The 18,115-nt window shown below is 43.6% G+C and overlaps 1 protein-coding gene across 2 annotated transcripts in view; it reads left to right on the forward strand.

The window, feature by feature from the left end:
* The window catches only part of PTGFRN (prostaglandin F2 receptor inhibitor), a 65,796-nt gene that overhangs the window by 33,830 nt on the left and 13,851 nt on the right, over positions 1-18,115 (forward strand). For both annotated transcript variants that reach the window (XM_416660.8, XM_040664455.2), the window contains exons 5-6: positions 2,899-3,324; positions 9,776-10,195. In XM_416660.8, the coding sequence (XP_416660.5) occupies positions 2,899-3,324; positions 9,776-10,195 (846 nt within the window). The remainder of the gene's footprint in view (positions 1-2,898; positions 3,325-9,775; positions 10,196-18,115) is intronic.

Genomic DNA, 18,115 nt, shown 5'->3' on the forward strand with positions numbered 1-18,115 from the left:
CAGTAGTTTACCCAGGAAAGCATCCAGGCACTTCTTGAGTGTCTCCAGAGAAGGAAATAATGCTTGCAAGCAAAGTAGCTTGGGAGCAAAAATCAAACTCTGGGAAAACTCCTAAAAAGCCCATCTTTGTAGAGATAGAATAGGTAGGCTGAAATATCTAGACCTATCTCCTAGTTTACTCATGAAGAGAGCATAACTTCAATTTGGAAGCAGTGCAACTCGGGATGGTGCTGCAAAGTGTTGTAGGCGAGGCATTTCCACCTGCTTCAAAGTATTGCTTGTATTGAAAGCATGAATGAACCTGGATGTGAACTGGAGGAAAACTGGCAGAGCTGTCACACTTGATGTTCCCAGCAGCTTTCGCTGGATGCAATTATCTGTGCCAAAACTCTCACCACGTACCTGTTTGAAGCCTCTTGTAACCAGAGGCTGATGGTACCATCAAGTTACGAAGGTGGGCTGCTCCAGTGTGAGAACACAGAATAGGGTTGGGGTCAGTGTACGAGAAGGGCCTACTCTGAAGTCTGGTTTTCAGAAATAAAACAAGATTGGATACCAGTAACAATGACTTCACATTTTGCATTTTAGCATTGTACAGAACAATATAGCCGTGCCTCTTTCTTGCATACTTGTAATGTGTGCTAGAAGTGCACAAGTGCTGTCGGTCTTCGTTTCCCATTTTCATTCAGCCATTCAAATTATGCATACCAGCTGTGAGTGCTCTCGCCTTCCCCATGCTCATGCAGGTACAGGTATGCTGCATATTTGCATACTGTATTGTATTGCTGGTGCATGTGCAACTATTCCTTACTCTTTCAGTTCCAATTGGGTGTTATCTGGGGACAGGAGAAAATAAAAACTATTATTCAGCAGGTGCTTGGTTGCTAGGGTAAGGGAAGTAGAATAATTTTTCAGTGTTTGAGGTTCTCAGCTGCATCCAGAATTCACCAACTCCTCCTCTTTATGGAAGTTAAGAGCTGCTGGGGTATTAAGTCGTTGAACTGTCAGTGAGGCTGCTCTTTGACAGCTGACAGAGCAGAGGAATGAGGTTTATCCAGCCAGCCTTTTATTCTTTCTAAATCCTCTGCTTGAATGTCTGTCAGGGTGAAGCGCCTATCTGGAGTGGTGTCAAATCCCAAACCCTCTGCTTAGCGGTCCTTTCCCTCCCTGCAAATAAAGCTACCTGAAGTGATTATCAAAGAACTTGAGTTTCTTGCAGCTTTTTCCCTCCTGTATTCCGAACTTGGGAAGAGTTTCTGCTTTCTTCATCTTTGTTGCTGTGAAAATGTTAATTGATCTTGACTGCGTTCTTTTTTGGTAAGGAAGGAGAAGTGGGGAGGATAAGAAAGCTGCAGAGTGTGGGCAATGTATCATGAGGCCTTGGAGAAGTATAGTCTTTTGTGAGTGAGACAGGAAGGGCAATGTAGCAGTAGGATCTATAGGGATTTACTTAAACCAAAAATGGAGTTTGACCACCATTAATGGTCTATGACTTGGTTGTAGCAGAGGAATTGTGTAAGTTTTTCCTTTTGTATTACTTATACTGAGAATCTGCACAAATCTGTGCTGATGTTTGCTTTATAGTGAATAATGAACTAGTGTACGGTAAGTTTCAGCAGGCATCCTAATAAATACTAAGTAAGCTAATGGTCAGAGGTGCATAGTCAGAAGAGTTTCACAGAATGCCAAAGTATATGCTGATATAGCTTTACTGTACTGCTACCAGTTGTAAGTACTATGGACTTAGGTAAACAGTACTTTCGAGCTTTTGTGTTACTCAGTGCTGCAGAAAGTCAGTGATTTATATACTCCAGTGTCCAGTCTGTATGGGTGTCCTTGTTCTTGCTCGATGCAAGGACACTGCATGCCTGCGTGCGTAGCACTTAACGGGTGGAGGTCCTTTCTTCAAATGGGCATAGCAGCACCAGGTTGCTTGAGTAGAATTGCTCCTGTTGTTTGCATCTGAAGTCCAGAAGTGCATGTGCACGCACATTAGTGCAGCAGGTCTATTAAGATGTTTTATTATGTTGGCTTGCTGGTGAGCTAAGTCTAAGTTTTAGCCTTGGACTGCCTTCTTTGTCCCAATTATAGCTTCAGTTAATTGTTTCTGGGAGGGCCAAATGCCAAGAACAGCATAAAGCAAGAAATAAATACAGAGCACTGAATGCACTTATATTATCAAATCCATGTGATCGGTATTGGCTGAGCAGTTGGAAGGCTGGTCTTTTTTCTGAATAATAGTAGACAGCAAGAGAGACAGATATTCTCATACTAGTAAATAAGCATGCATTTCTTTTGTGGCGAGAGGTCTTTGCCGTAATCTTTTTTCTTCACTATCTGTATAGTCCGAGAGAAACTGGTCATGTGGCTGCCTTATCTCCTCAGGGCTTTGGACAGCCAGCGATTTTGGATTTAAATACAACACATCCCCCTCCCCTTTTTTTTTTAACCCATGCATTTCAGGTGCACCTTTTCAAGCTTAAGCGTTTCCAGCCTTGCAGCGTTATAGTGCAGGCCTTTAGGCAGAGATGACTGGAGGTCTGAAAAGACCTGGTCTGCATCCAGACTGTGGCTTCTCAGGGCCTGAAGAAGGGGGAATGATTTTACTCGATAAGATCACTTTGTCCTGATTTTTCTGAAATGGTCTGACTAAACATATGAGGCAGAAGATCCTGCTTGGAAATGCAGGCCCAGAGAGGCTTACTTCAGACCAGTACATGTCTGAGAGCTGGAGTCCACATTCCCAATTCCCAGGCCTTATAAGAAAAATGTGAGTTTTGGCACTCGGCCTTTATCTCAGGTGCTGTCACAGACTGGATGTTAGCAGTATCTTACTCAATATTAAGCTTTGCGGCTTTCTGCTTGCGGCTTCTCACTTCTGTTTCTTTTCTCCTGCAGATCCAGATTATGAGGTGTTTCTGAATGCTTCCAAAACACCCAAGTTTTCCGATGACCCCACGGAGCTGGAGTGCAGGATCACAAACGTACAGGACACCGAAGCAGACATCCGCTTCTCCGTCTCCTGGTACTACAGGCAGCACTTGCTCAGTGACGATGTGGTGGTAGAGAAGCTCCTGGCCACGATGGATGCAGACTGGACTCTGCTGCTTGGGGACAGGAGCAGAGAGAGGACTCAAAATGGGGAAATAATCTTCTCCAAAAAGGCTGTCGACACCTTCAGTTTACGGATCCAGTGGACTTCAGAAAATGACAGAGGGGATTATTTCTGTGTCATCTCTGCATGGAGTCGGCACCGCAACAACAACTGGGTAAAGATCAAAGATGTGACTTCTGCCTCTGTCCCCATTTTATGGGCTACACAAGGTAGGAACCTTGCACCTATTCACTGGAAGACCTGGGCAGCTAAGATATTTTTCTCTTGAGTAGGTCCATCAGCCAGAAGGCCTGCTAACGGGCTTTAGGAATATAGCTCCTTGTTGTGAAGAAGAAAAAATCCTATTGGCTTGTGTAAAGGCTTCTGTTTTTGGAGGTAAATACTTAGCAGCATGAACTGGTTTTATGCAACAGTTTGAAGAGGAAGCACAAAACAGATACATCAAACTGCACAGAGACTTGCAGGAACTAGGCTGTCATTGTGGCAGGTAGTATCTGTCAGTGATGCTGGGGTCACTGCTCGCTATCGTGATTCATAGTGTTTCAGTCTCACTAGGATACATCTCATTGCTAGCAACAGAGTGATGCGGGTTGAAAAGAGGAATATCACTCACCTTGTCTTCTTTGGTTGCCAATTTGATTGTGGGAGTTTGCTTTCCCTCTCTTCCACCTTATATTTACAAGCACATGTTTAGACAGCACTTTTGAAGAAGTTTGTGGCCATAGTAGTATCAGAGCATAAAAATAAAATAAATTAATAAAGAAAGAAATAAGTGCATTGTTTGGATCTTGGCCCTTTTTAGGCAGGAATGAGCTACCTCAGATCAGTATTTAAACTTGCTCTTTGGGAGCGTTTCTTAGGATCTAAATGAAGGTACCTGAATCACTTAATGCTAGTTTAAAGTGAGTGCAATTAGCCTTTTGGCTTAAGCATGAAGTCATATGAGAGGAGTCTGTTAGATGGGGAAGGAAGAAATAGGAGAGCTTAGGATGTAGCATCTTTGGCAAAATCTTGGTGCTTAGCTAAGCTGAATTTGCCCCGATAGAATTCTCTAGCAGGAATGAGATCTCTCATAGATGCTGAGTACTGGTCACAATTAGTTCAAATATGCCATAGCACTGTGTGTGTGTGCATGTGCATGCATGCGTAATGGATCGTATCCTTCGAAGCAGCTAGAGAAACCAGCTGGAGTTGAAAAGTCTCAGCCTGTGTTGACATTCTTGTGGGAAAACAAACCATGACAGGTGTGAACGTTCCCTTGTTCCTGGTTTTGTTCCAAAATCTCTGCTAATTTTGCATCACGAATCAAATGTTATAGTCCCCAAGCTGAAAAGTACATTTGTTAGCGAAACTTGGAGTTGGGGGATTTATGATGTGAAAGCCAAAATCCTATACAGACACCCTTTCCCTCCTGAGAAAACATGTTGTATGTTTGTAGAGGGGGAAATATTTAGATTTGATTTCCCCTGCTTCCCTTCCATACCCCCACTTTTCAGCAGTCCGACTGCAGATGCCTTCTTTTGCATTCCCTGCATTAGCCTGATCCTGTGAGTTCCAGGCTGGGCCGTTAGCCTTGTGCTGTAGCCAGTAACTACGAAGCTACGAAGGAGTTAATCTGCTGCTGCCTCTGCTCTCTGTCTGTTGTTTTGATAAGTATCTCTGGTGATTTGAGTCCCTAACTGCTCCCAGTGCTTATAAAAGCAAGCAGACAGGCTCCCATGTGTTTGCCTAAGGAGAGAACCAAAATTTGCCTCTTCCTTGGATAGCTTGTGCCTACGTAGAAGCTTCCCTTCCAACTCTTTCATTATTTGCATTGTCTGTACTAACTTCAGAGCAGTGCTGGGGGAAGGGGAAATAGAGGGAGGAGACTTTTAGCGTGATCCCAATTTGGAAAAGGCACTCTCGAGTTTTTGAGAAAGACAAAATAATGTTGTTGCAGCTGTGAGACGGTCAGTAATGAGGGGTGTTCAGGATAAGGAGGCCTTTTCTTGAGATGTAAATGTCAAATGGAGATGTCAAAGTCCCTTTTCCTCATGTTTTATAATAAATGGTATGCTTGCCTGTTTGCACTTGAGGCTTTTTATCCTCTTTTTCTATTCTATTCTGTTGGGACCAATAATGCTCATGTGTCTTTCTGCTTATTCAGCTTTGCAAATGCAGCCAACCACTATCATACATCACCACTGTTTTTGACACGCTCTGTCTCGTTTCTGTTTCTTTGCCTTTTTCTTTTACCCTCTGTCCCTCACCAAAGGTAAGAAGAAAGCATCTTCATCTCACCTCAAAAGTGGATAACGTGAATTACAGCATTGTTTTTAGCTCACATACGTATTGGAATCTATACTTGTAAAGGAAGAGAGGAAATCTTTTTTGTTTGGTTCTGTAGATTATTTTGGACACGGAAGTTTGGTAATTAAGAAAGAATTTATCAGTTTGAGTGCAAGTACTGCCAACATGTGAAACAAAGTTGCTGCTTGCAAGGGAATGCAGAATTTTCTTAAAGCAGTGTTGTCAGCTCTGGATCTGCATGAAAGCCTTTGCAAGGAACATTATCTCTTAATTGGAACTCCATATCCCAAAGATACTGTTGTTTGGGGTTTTGTTAATACTTCTGTCTTCAATTTACAAAGTAATTGTATGTAACACAATGTTACTTGTCCTAAATGTTTGCTTGGCACTCTCCATTATGTTTAGTGCAGAACAAGGACATCCTCATCTTTCAGCAATTCCTTTGAAAGGAGAACAGGTAAATGTTCCTTCCACTCTCTTTTTGCAATTGCTTGTGTACAGTACACACTGCACAGTACACACACACAGTTTCTTTTGAGCAAAGGAATTCCCATACCCATGGCACCACATTGCCACATTGGGTGCCTGTTTGGATCTAGGAACGAACAAGTGCACTAAGCAAGGGGTACGAGCACCAGTCAGGAGCGGCTGGACTCCTCCTGTTAGGCAAAGAAGTGGCACAGCTGTGTGTGTGCAGCAGTGAGGAGAGCAGTTGCCTGGCGTATACATTTATCAGGCCGTGGTGGAGGCTGCAGTGTGCCGGCTGTATTTGCAGAGCTCCTGGTATCTGAGCTACTGGAGCCACAATTGTACCTCGGGGTGTTGTGCAGCCTCCTTCTCCTACAAAGGCAAAACTGTCATTACCTTAATGTCTGTTGCGTTCCCTGTACTTTCCATCTAGTTAGTGCGCTGGGGGATGAAAAAGCCTTTACGAATATTGAGATGGTGTTACTTGACGCTGCTGACAAGACATTAGTCTCTGAGATTACTGCCAGTTGTGGTGCTGTGCTTCTTTTCAGACTGGAGTCAGCGGAGGACAGGGAAGGTGATTGTTGTTTCCTGTGGTCTCCTTGCCCTTTAGCTGCAAGGTTTCACTAGCAGTTTGGCTCGCTTCAATTAGGTTAGAACTGTTTTCTGTCATTACCCTGGCAGCACACTTGAAGCCAAGCACACACTTCGTTGCAGGGCTCAACAAGAGAATTAGTGTGGATTATCTGCGTGGAGCGGCCGGTGATGGAAGGCGAAGCGTGTGCTGCCATGCTCCAAAGTACTGTTTATTACTCAAATTTGATCTGAACCGTTTGGCTAGGATTTGTGCTGCTAGCCCGCTGTCTTGGATTAGCTCCCAAACTGGTTATAAGCTTCGGAGATGGTTTACTTAGGATCTGTTCCCCTGGAGCTTTCTGATGCAAGCTGTGCAGAATGCAGCCTCCTGTGGGTGATGGGCAGGGCGTGCTTTGTCGATCTTTCACTGTTTGAGTTAGAGGTGGGACCCTGCACAGGATGTTGTGTGTGTTTGTGCTAAGGGACAGGCATGTATGGCAGTGGTCAAGACATGGACAATTACTTTCTTGGCAGTTCTCAGAAGATTTGAGGAGATATCTCAGGCTGTGGATGCTGTTTTGTTTTTGTCTTTTTCTTCTGTTGTTGTTTGGGGTTTGTATGTTTTTAGATAAGAGAATCTGCCTCTACCTTCTGTAGTATTCATCCAGCCTAAGGATGAATGGGTTTTTATAAAGGTAGGAGAGTCTGTTGCAAGGTCTTCCAGAAGGATCTCTGCCAGTTCTTCGTTCACCTCTTAATTCCTAAGCCCTTTGAATTCGACCGCTGTTCTCCAGCTGCATTGCCACTCCTCAGTATTCTCTAACACTAACTCTACAGGTGGCATTTCTGCTGCTGTTTCATGCTGCCGCGTCTGCTGTCTTCTGTAACAAAGGTAATCAGTAAAAACAGTGTTTTCTGTTGCTCTGAAGTGGGAAACCAAGAAAGAACACCTGGGAACAAAGTCTGGCCCATCCTTGATGGGGACAAGGCCTGTTCCCCTGTGCACTGCTTCCTGACCTGTGGCTCTGTGTGTAGTTGAAATACAGCATTTGGAGCCCAAATGGGAGGGCTGCCTCTTCTCAGCTACATCTCTTCTGCTGTCATCATGTGGAGGCATTTGTCTTAAGTACATATATATGAGACCAAGTGTGCAGTATCCAGGACTCAGCTCTGATGTTAAGATCAACAGCACAATGAATGTTTGTATCAGGAGGATTTTTGCCCAGAGCCTTCTTACGAAGTCTAGAAGGCAGTCATTTGTGGCGTTGAAATACAGTTACCTGTTTGGGCTTTTGCTTTTGGGGTAAAAATACGATTGTCTACTGTATTCCTAAAATATGAGGCATGTTGATCTGTGCTGTGCTCCTAAATGCTACTGCCTTTATAAAGGAGAGTACTATCAGAATCTCGTGGAAACAGAAAGAGAAAAATGGACGTGAAGTCTAGAATCAGATGCACGATGAGTTCTCACACAGGGAAACAGAGAATTCCTGTACATGCAACTTCAGTTGTGATTGCACACAATTCCCACCTGCTTAGCAGGTGGAAGTGCAAGGGGAGTTTGGTGTGGAGCATCGAGTAATTCAATGCTCAGCCAGACCACGAGATGCAGCTCAGCCTTCCCTGCTCCTGCTGCTTCTTTATATAGCTTTGTACTGTGATCTGCTTTATGCAGTACTGATTTAAAGTTGTCATACCGGGTTTCTCATCTTGTGGGCTGTGTTTACTCATTGTGAAAACTGCTGCTTGAAGGCAGAACCCTGCAAAATGTAATCTCGACAAGTGTCTTGTTGCTGTTGTGGGGAGGGCATAAATATCATTTCATTTAGTTCACTTTGGGGAAAGCGTTACAATCTCACTATCATTTATTTCCATTATCCTAAGAAGTCACACCCTGTGTAAAGGTGACCTCTGTAGTCTTTTGTTTAATGTGCCTGCAACCATTTTTTTTTTTGTAAGGGAGGGAAGTTGGAGTGTGCTGTAGCGAAGTAAGTCCAGAAAGCTGGGCTGGCCCAATTCATAGAATCATCGAATCGCTAAGGTTGGAAAAGACCCATAGGATCATCCAGTCCAACCATCCGCCCGTCACCAATGGTTCTTGCTAAACCATGTCCCTCAACACAACATCCAAATGCTCTTTAAACACCACCGGGCTCGGTGACTCCACCACCTCTCTGGGCAGCCCATTCCAGTGCCTGACCACCCTTTCAGAGAAGCAGTATTTCCTAACGTCCAGCCTGAATCTTCCCTGACGCAGCTTGAAGCCATTCCCTCTCGTCCTATCACTAGTCACCCGGGAGAAGAGGCTGACCCCCAGCTCACCACAACCTCCCTTCAGGTAGTTATAGAGAGCAATAAGGTCTCAATTCTTGCAGTACTGCTACAATGGGCAGTTGTGGTAAGCTGTGTGTTCTGCCCCAGCCCTTCTTTGCTAAGCAAGAACTTGGGTGTGCAGGATGTCTCTTCATCACAATGCCACCATGCTCTTAGGTGTATAATTTTCCCAAACCCCATAATTAAGGGATTCTTGGAATTGAGGAGCCCGCAGACTTGGAGAAGGCTGAGGAAAGGGAAGTAAGTGGAGTAGTGGAACGCTGGCGTTCTTGTTGCCAAACTGCTGGGGATATGTCAAGCCTTCTTATGGCCTTATAGTAAGATGAATTCATAAGAATCAAGTGAAAAGGACATGTGGAGGCAGAGGTATGCTGACCTCTTCCAACACAGAGGTGTGTGTATGAGAGTGCTGGGGTTGGTGGTTTCTCGAGTTACCACCAACTTTCTTGTCATGCAATTTTGTCACGATTTTGCAAGTTCAGCTCAATGCGTCTGGGTTGCTCTTAAGCTAAATTCTTAAAGAGAAATAACGGAGCTTTACTAAGTGCTGCAGATTCAGTCAGTAGCAGCTTTTGTCAATAGTCACGTGTGCTTCATCAGTGTCCTTGTAACTTGTAGCTGATGGGGCTTTTCCAGATCCAGTGCAAAACTGGGGCTCGTCTGACTCGTCTCATCTGAGTACTCTCTCTACTCCTGAATTAAAATATCCTGGAAGTTCTGTCGTGCTTTGTGCTGCATATTGCTTTGGTGTTTGTTTGAATCCATGCATCTTGACCCAAGCTGTTGTGTTACTTGTGTGTTTGCTGTTGAGTAGCACTCGGGGATGTCTGTGTGTGTTTAGATAAATTCAGATAAATATCTTTCTTAAAAAAAAAAAAAAAGAAAAAAAAGAAAAAGCACTTTATTAGTAACCTTCCAGTTTAAGAAGTGCTACAGAAATAACTGCACTATTTATTAACCCTTCCCTTGCTGCTTATTTCCTTCCCTCTTCAGATTACACGCTGACGGTGGAGGCGGTAAAACTGAAGCCGTTCTTTGTGGCAGGCCACACCTTTGAGATGACGTGCAAAGTGTCTTCAAAAAACATCAAGACGCCCCGCTATTCTGTCCTCATTACAGCAGAGAAACCGCTGACAGATCAGTCAAGTCCCAATGGAACCACTCGCATAATTTCCTTGAACCAGGACTCAGTGGTGCGGCTGGAAGACTGGACGGACCAGACCCGTGTGGACGGCGTGGTTCTGGAGAAGGTCCAGGAGAATGAGTTCCGCTACAGGATGTATCAGACCCAGATTTCAGATGCTGGGCTGTATCGCTGCGTGGTGACTGCCTGGTCTCCGGGCGGTGGTGGCATGTGGCGTGAAGCAGTGAATGGCTTGTCCAACCCTATCCAGATAGACTTCCAGACATCAGGTTGGTATTGAATTTGACGAGCGTGGGTTTCACCCAGAAAGGGAAGAAGTTCTGTGACAATCTTCCAGTGGCTTTCCCATCTCTGGGAAATGACTGGAAATCAAAAGGCTCTCCAGATGATGTGATGGCCAAGAGCTTTGTCTGTCTCCTTTGTAGTACTTTTGTCCTTGGAGCAATAGACTGTTTACAGAAAGACATTTGATAAATTAGTTATAATCATAATCTATGGATTTTCTTTTACTAGTGCAGGTTTTATGATCCTGCAGGCTCACAGCTCCAGTATGGAATAATTGCTGCCATATTTTCCAACTTCATTACTAGATTGCTGTTGTGTAACAATCTTTTTGGAAGAGCATTAATATAAACTGTGTTTCTGTTCCAAAACAAACTTGATTAGCATAGTATTACACACCTTCTTGTTTATATAATTGCAAAAAATGGTCAGGTTAAGGCAATGGCAGTGTTCCAGCAAGCTCAGCACTCGAAGACCTTATGAAAGACTATAAAGGCCTGTTGTGGCTGGCCTGCAAAAGCTCCACAAGTTGGAATAAATTTCAGCACCTATACATGCTTCCTGTTCCCAACGTTCTTGCCCACTTTCACTTGTAATATGCCCTGCCTGGTGAGATTTTCCTAGAGAAGTGTGCCTGTCCTGGGATATTTTGGGGGCAGGAAAGAGTGGGGCAGAATTAGTGTTAACATGCATCTCTGATGATCCAAACCGACTTCTGTCACGCATTGGAGTTGGGAACTGCTGTAGAATTGTTTTTTTTTTTATAATGGTGTGGTACTCTGTCAGGGACAGACTTCATGATTTGCTAAATCAAACTTGTGACTTCTTGAGTGCTTTTGAAGAGCTCTCCGTGTAGCCCAAGGGTCCATCCTTTGTTGGAGCTCTCTGGTCAGCTGCTTTATCTTGAACCTGTGTTCCCTTGTTCCCATTCATATGCACAATTGGGGTGAAAGTCTCTCCTTAATTTCTTCGTTCTTCATCTGAGTTATTCTGCATACAATATCGAGCCTGTTTTCTGAAGATGTGGCTGTGACTAGGCTAGAGCAGCTTGATTTCTGGTTGCCTCGATAACTAAGGTAACTGTTCTCCACCAGGTGATTTATAAAAACGCTTCTTCTTAGCAGATGCACGGGGATGAGTGCAAGGGCTGAGTATAGGGGCAGCTGTGCAACGAAGACTTCACTTTATGAGACGTTTTGAAGTGCATCATCCTGATAGAAACCCTAACAATGTTACAGCCTTGCCTGAGCTGGCTGGAGAGAAGTCAGAGACTCAGCTCAGTGCCTATTTCAGTTCTAGATCATCCCTGGTTGGCTTCTTGTTTGATGTTATGGTAAGCTACTCTTCTGGAAATAACCCATATGCCTGTGTTCCAAATGCTTCTTGGAGTGACATTGTCACGGCTAAGTATTGCTGTAGATTTATCGTTTTGAGAAGGTTTAATGGAGTGTAGCTTCAACCTTATTACTCTTGAAACTTGAGTAAGACACAGTGGGAGAGTGACACTTGCAAAGAGTTGATGCAGAAAAACCAGCAAGAATTAAATCTGTTCCAAACCCCTTCCCTCCAAGGTCTTGCCTGGAGACTTACCTGCACAAAGGCTGTGGCTAGTGACTCTCCCAGTGTTATTTGCATTATGTCACTTTGAAATCTCATCCAGAAAGTTTGGCAAGATGCTATTAATATCCACGGTTCAGAGGGAAACCTGTGAGCTATGCAAGGGAGGGAAGTGAGCGTGCTGCGGTCTTGACTTCTTTTTGCTGTCAGTTTCTACTCCCTCCCTCTTTGCTCAGATAGAATTTCCAGAGCATGGAGTGAATGAAGAAAGGGAAGCAGCCTGCAGTGTTGCCCTGAGAATGTGTGAATTCCAGCGGCAGAGCTGAGCAGGGGGAGGGATGGTCCTGAAGTCTGGTCAGCCGTTCTTCTTTACAGGAGAGTGAAGACAGAAATGAGAACCCAGGCACAATTCACTGGAGAGCCATTTCCCAAAATAATCTTGGCAGCAAAATCTGGCTTGAAATACCTTTCTTTCTACAATTGATGGATGAACTTTGTGTCCTTGAGTAATTACTCAGATGTCCATGCTGGACATTCATCAGCGGGCATGATGGTGATACATGATGAGCGCAGTTAGAATGGATGCTAGCAGACTTGCTCCCCTAATCACATACCCTCCTTCCCCCGCATTTTCTGCTTGTCTGCAAAAGTGATGTTACATGTGTAAGGGCTGCTGTGCTTCCTTTCCCTTAGCCTTGCTCTTCTGTTGTGTCCTATTACTCTGTTCTGGGCTCAAACAGGCCAGTAGAAATTAAAAATAAATAATTGTAACTAGATGTGCAAGACAGGATTTGTTTTGTGTGTGTGTGTTATCTTATATCACTGTTTGCTAAGGTGTACTCTTCTTGATGTAAGCTGTGACCAACCTGTGACTAGGTCAGGGAGCCAGAGGTAGATGGCACAGCTGTGGAGCAGCTACAGAAGTACAGCTCATGTATCATACCCTTGTGTTGCATCTCATGGTACAGGCAACTGTCAGATTTGTTCTCCAAAAGAAGAACCCGGTGCCAGACTTTTTTCTAATGGGAATGGTGTGAGGCAGAGCTGCTGAGGTTGCTAGATTTTTGTGGGGATAAAGGGAAGCCCTCCAAAACTGGAGGGAAGATGTTAATACGAAAAGGGTCAGAGAACGCGGAGAGGGCCATGCAGCTTAGAGTAAGTAAAAGGTGAGAAAGCACCTCTCTGTTAGATCCTGAGTTCGTTGGGGATTTGTGATGAGTGGTTTATGAAAGCATTTGTCCCTTATAGTGTGATTGTCTTGTTAACAGTTTTCCTGACTTTAAGGGTCCCAAAGTATAGCAGAACGGCACTGAGAGTGTGACTGTTGAGAAGACATAATAACGCAGTATAATGTCAAAATTAAAAGGTATTCCTGTCTACCCTCTACTTTGAGAGCTTGGTCTTAGCCAACACTTTCAGTTTGCACCGTGGGGGGGAATGAGGGGCAGAGCAGATCAATATGGAAGTAGCATTTTCAGCAGAAGGAAGCCCTTAAAGGGTTTTACGTGAATGTGTTAGTGGTGGGAGGAATTTCTTTCTTTGATGTTTTTATTGATCCCTCTTTGGCAGGGGGTGTGGAGGCTTAGGCTGGAAATCCTTCCTTCCAGTCTGAATCCCTCCCAGATCTCCGAGTTGTGACGCTTCAATGAAGACTTCTTAGCGTGTGTACACGCAGTGCGCTGTGACCTATCTGAAAGGCAGGAGGTCTGTAAGCTTTTTATGTATATATATATGAGCTGGGGACTGCGCACATGAAACTTCAGGGTTTCCTGCCACAATAGGCTTGAAATGTGGCAGCGCTCTGAAATGTTTTTCCATGAACATCTGTGGAAAATGTCTTGCTCAGATTCTTTCCATTCAAGGCAGAGCTTGCTGGCTGCAAGCAGATACCTCCTCTCTTCTTTCTCCACTTGCTGTTGCAAAGGGACATATTTATTCCATTTTAGTTTATGATCTGAAATGTTAACGTAGAGACATTTGCTTGAAACTTCCTGAACTTAAAAAATTAGAAGTCGATTTTGTCTGCTGAGTTATATAAACTGGGACTTGGGGGAAGGAGAGGGAGGAGCCAAGTAAGCCATTAGTTTTCATATTTTCAATCAATGGCAGATTGTTCTCTGCTGGATACATTTTAAGACCAGAGGGGATCTTGAGAATCCTCTGGTTCAGCCTTATGAATAACGTGGATCACTAGACTAGCTCTATAAAATGAATGCCTGCTGTATGTCTAAGAACTGTAAGCACACTAAGCTGGTTCTGGGGAGAGGCAGGAGGAAGCCATCCCCTATGAAAGCCTCTTCTGCACTGCTTTTCGGTCAGCTCAGTTTCAAACAGAAGTTCTACCGTCCCTTTTCAATGGTTGCCCAGCAACGTGAGGGACAAGAGCAGCTAAGAAGTGCTTGTCTTGAGATCTTCTCTTAATTTCATTGCTGAATCTGTGTACAGGTGTTTGGTATAAATGGTTCCAGCTTGCCTGTGGCTGTTTTTCTGTTGTTGTTTTGGCTTGGTTTTTTTAATGCCCAAGCACCTGGTCTCTGTGAAATCCACCTAGTTTATCCTGGAGTCGTATGTTCTTCTTTGGCATTCATCCTTTAGTTTTCTATCCCGTTCAGACTGTACCCAGCAACCCAACTTAGTGTTTAGGTTGTCTTTGCCCACTATATGCTCACAAGGGTTTCCACAGAAGTGACTTATTTTCCTTTGCCTTGAGGGAAGCTGGAAGAAGGAAGCTTTTAATCTTGTATACAGAAATATGTTATGAGGGAGAACCATTTGGAGCGTGGCTGTGCTCTGAGCTGGCTTCCTCTGCGCCATTCAGCAGAGGGCAAATAGTTCTGAAGAGGCAAAAATGAAAGGGAGCTCTAAGGGAAGCATCTCAATGAAATCTTCAGCTCTGGATTACATCTTCATGTGAGCTCATTGCTCAGCAATGTATTATCAATCTCTTTGGAAGAAGCTGAGATAAACTAAGCTGCAGAAATATGAGCTAAGTATTGATGTTGAACTTGCAATTAAAATGATGCCCTGCAATGACCCAGGGAGATACTCAGATGCAAGAAAGTAGATTAGAAAGGTTCTTAAAGGAAAGAAATCTTAATCATGGAAAAGAATGAACAGGAGTACAGCAGAAACTATTTGGCAAGAGAGACTGGTATTTTCCAGCCACAGCTAATGGGCAAGAGTGTGCTCTGTCATTGTGGGTCTTTGTGCCTGTGTGCATTAATTCTGGAAGTAGAAACCACAGACTTAAACTACTGGGGTCTTCTTCCAGTAATGGCTGTTTTGAGGCTTTGGGGTGAAACATGCTGGGGAACAGCTCTGTAAAAGAAGCTGGGAGAGGGCTGAAAGGAAACAGTGCGGGTGAAGGAGCTCGTTATCTGGAGAGAGGCAGATTATGGAATCTTCAGTTTGAATGGATGATCTGGTGCCAGGGCAGATGTGTAATCTTGGAAGATGGAGAACTTGTGGACTGCGTCTGTATTTTCTGCCTTGTGGTCCATGGTGCTGGCTAATTGCAGGCAATGAAGTTGCATGCAGCCATTGCTCTCTCTGTGCTGGGTAGCGGACTGGATGTGGGGTAATTGCTGGAGAAGCCTCCGGAGTCTGGGTCTCTGTTGCCAGTCAGGTTGCTTGACCTTTCTGTGTTCTACTTTGTCTGGAAAGGAAAGGTAACTCATTTCTGTGGACAGATTAGACCTTGCAGAGAAATACTGGCTAAGATGAAGTAGAAAAGTCCAAAATGTCATGTAGGACTCAGGTAATTAGGAGCTCATCTATTGTAAATCCAGATGTTGACTGGCTTTTGGTTATTCTCTCTCCTTTCTCCCTTCTTTTTCTTACAGATTTAAGGTGTTTGGGTTACTGAGCTGTGAAGGAAAGCAGGGAAAATGGGGTGACATCAGGTAAACAGGGCTCAGGGTTTTTTATTTTTCTCCAATATGTAAATTCTTACGCGGAGTTAGTTAATTGAGTAAACTTGAACTCCCCCTTTCAACACCGCAGCAGATTTGGGATGAATCTAGTTGAATGCTAAATAGTAAACCAAACTTGGTGCATTTTATATATATATATATATTTTTTTCTTTCATTTATGTGTGGAAGAAATACACTTTTTAGCTGAAAACCATGTCCTTAGGTTTTGGGTCCTGGAATTTTCTGCTTTGGTTATCTGAAATCAATGGCTTGAGCAATGAGATCTGCTGCAAAAGGGCACATTCAGAAGAAATTAAACCAAACACGTCCTGATCCTGGAACTTGATTTCCCTGTAAGAACTTCTAGACCTGTGCTAGTAAACTTTAACCTCAATTTCTTTACTTCGTTTAGAATGATGGTGTTTTTCAAACACATAAATGTTAGGAAAACTATTTTTATTCCTATCTTTACAGCAGGTACCTTTTAATATAAAATTGTTATTACTTTATTAAAGAAGAAAACTTCTTTAAGAGCTGCTTCTAAGCTTATAGATGGTCATTCTGTAGTGAGGAACAGTGCGTTTGGCATAGTTTACATCAAAGTTCTCAGCAGTGGATGGCAATCTGGGGGTGAAAATGGCTGCTTAGCCCTCAGAATTGGGATTGCTGTTTAATTTTGTAAGTCTGCTTTTTGGCTTCTGAATTAGCTGAGGGCGTGACATTTATCTTCAAACCTGAAGTTATTCAAATCCAATTATTTTTCAGCTTTCGGCATACTGAATAGCTTCCCTACACTTAACTTTGCTTTGTTCTTGATGAGCTTTGCAAATCACACTTAATCTGTCGACCCTGCACTTGAAACTAAATTCCAGCTTGTTTATTCTCTTGAGTGACCAGTAGTTGGCAATAACAGTATTTCAGACTATTAATTATAGGTGGCAGGGTGAGCAAAGCCACGTCATCTGTTGTCTGCAGAGTTCTATTTTTCTCAGAGTTAATGTAGCATCAACTCAGTTCTTGCCAAAGAAGAGTTCGTTACTTCCCCAGCCCACACCTCGCAGAAGATCTTGTATCTCATATGGCTTGTGAGGTCCTCAAGATCATTGGAAGTGTGCTTGGAAGCATTGTCTGCTCTAGTGCCATTTTTTCTGAGGTGCTTTTCTTGACCTAACAGTAAAGAAGGTGTTTGGTTAGATAAGGCAGTGGATTTGCTTGTAACCTACTGACAGAGTGGTTGGCTGCTGCTTTTGTTCAAGACTGTTTCTCACATCCTGTTGTCAGACAAGTTTGGCTGAAGCCAGATGAAACTGTTTAAATTCAGGTCATAAATCAGGCAAGTCATAATCAGGTTAAAAGCACTGATGGTCAGTTTCTTTCTTTAGAATAGAAACAAACAAAAAACCTAGAACCCTCCTGTAGAGAAGTTTGGCAGGTCAGTGACTTTTCATGAGGGGCAGAGGAATCTCCTCAGCTTCTGTGAGTCTTTTGTAGGCTGTGTAGTGACTATAGCTTTGGCAAACGTACTTTATGTTGGAGGGTGAAGGATTACACGGTCATCTTGATCCAGCTCACGGCTAGATGGTGTCTCTTGCAAACAGGCTCTTGTCTTCTCAGGTTCTGTGGTGGAGTAAAAGCCATAAATGAAGAGGCTTTATTCTGCCCTTTTATGCCTGAGGACAGCCTGAGGCCCAGAGCACGGGGCATGTAGGCAGAAAATATTGCTAAAGAATTAAGGTACTCCTCTTGAGAAGCTGCAACTCCAGTTTTCAAGGCTAAGCCATTAAGAATTCAATGTAATGAAGATTACTTGCATTAAAAAAAACCCAACACATTAATTAAGAAAAAATTAAATTCCCTCTTTAGATGGAGAAGGAAGAGCTCAGCCCCTGACATACCTCTGGGCTCTGTCAAGTCCTTGTAATGCAGGACAGTGATTTCTCCCCTGGACTTACAGATGGTAATTTGCAGGAGATATAGCCTGGTAGGAAAATAACCAAAGGGAAATAACTGTGGCTTACTAAAGAGAAATACAATCATGAAATGATAGTGAAGGTGCTGCTTAGCAGCTGCCTTATTGCCTAGGAAGCTTTGACTCTGAATGTGGGAGGTAGATGAGAGATGAACTTGCTGTCCCAGAACTGAGGAGTATGCAGTGATGCTGCATTGCTATGATACTGCCTTTCCTGGCAGAGACACCAAACAAACTCAGCACTTTACCCTAACAATGTTTGGATGCCAAGAGTGCTCGGACTCCACTCTGCATTAGTGGTTTTTTGGCATGCTGGGGTTAGAATCCAGTATCTGTCGAATACAGTAGATGACTGGACTGTTGATCTAGAAATAAAATGCAAGTCCTCTGTACGTGTACCTTTCTGTTTTTCTTTTGTTCACCCTACCAGGGCAGGGATAAGACAGCCCAGCCTTAGCCTGACCAAGTT

Source organism: Gallus gallus, chromosome 1 (genome assembly GCF_016699485.2).
Source record: "Gallus gallus isolate bGalGal1 chromosome 1, bGalGal1.mat.broiler.GRCg7b, whole genome shotgun sequence".
Lineage (NCBI taxonomy): Eukaryota > Metazoa > Chordata > Aves > Galliformes > Phasianidae > Gallus > Gallus gallus.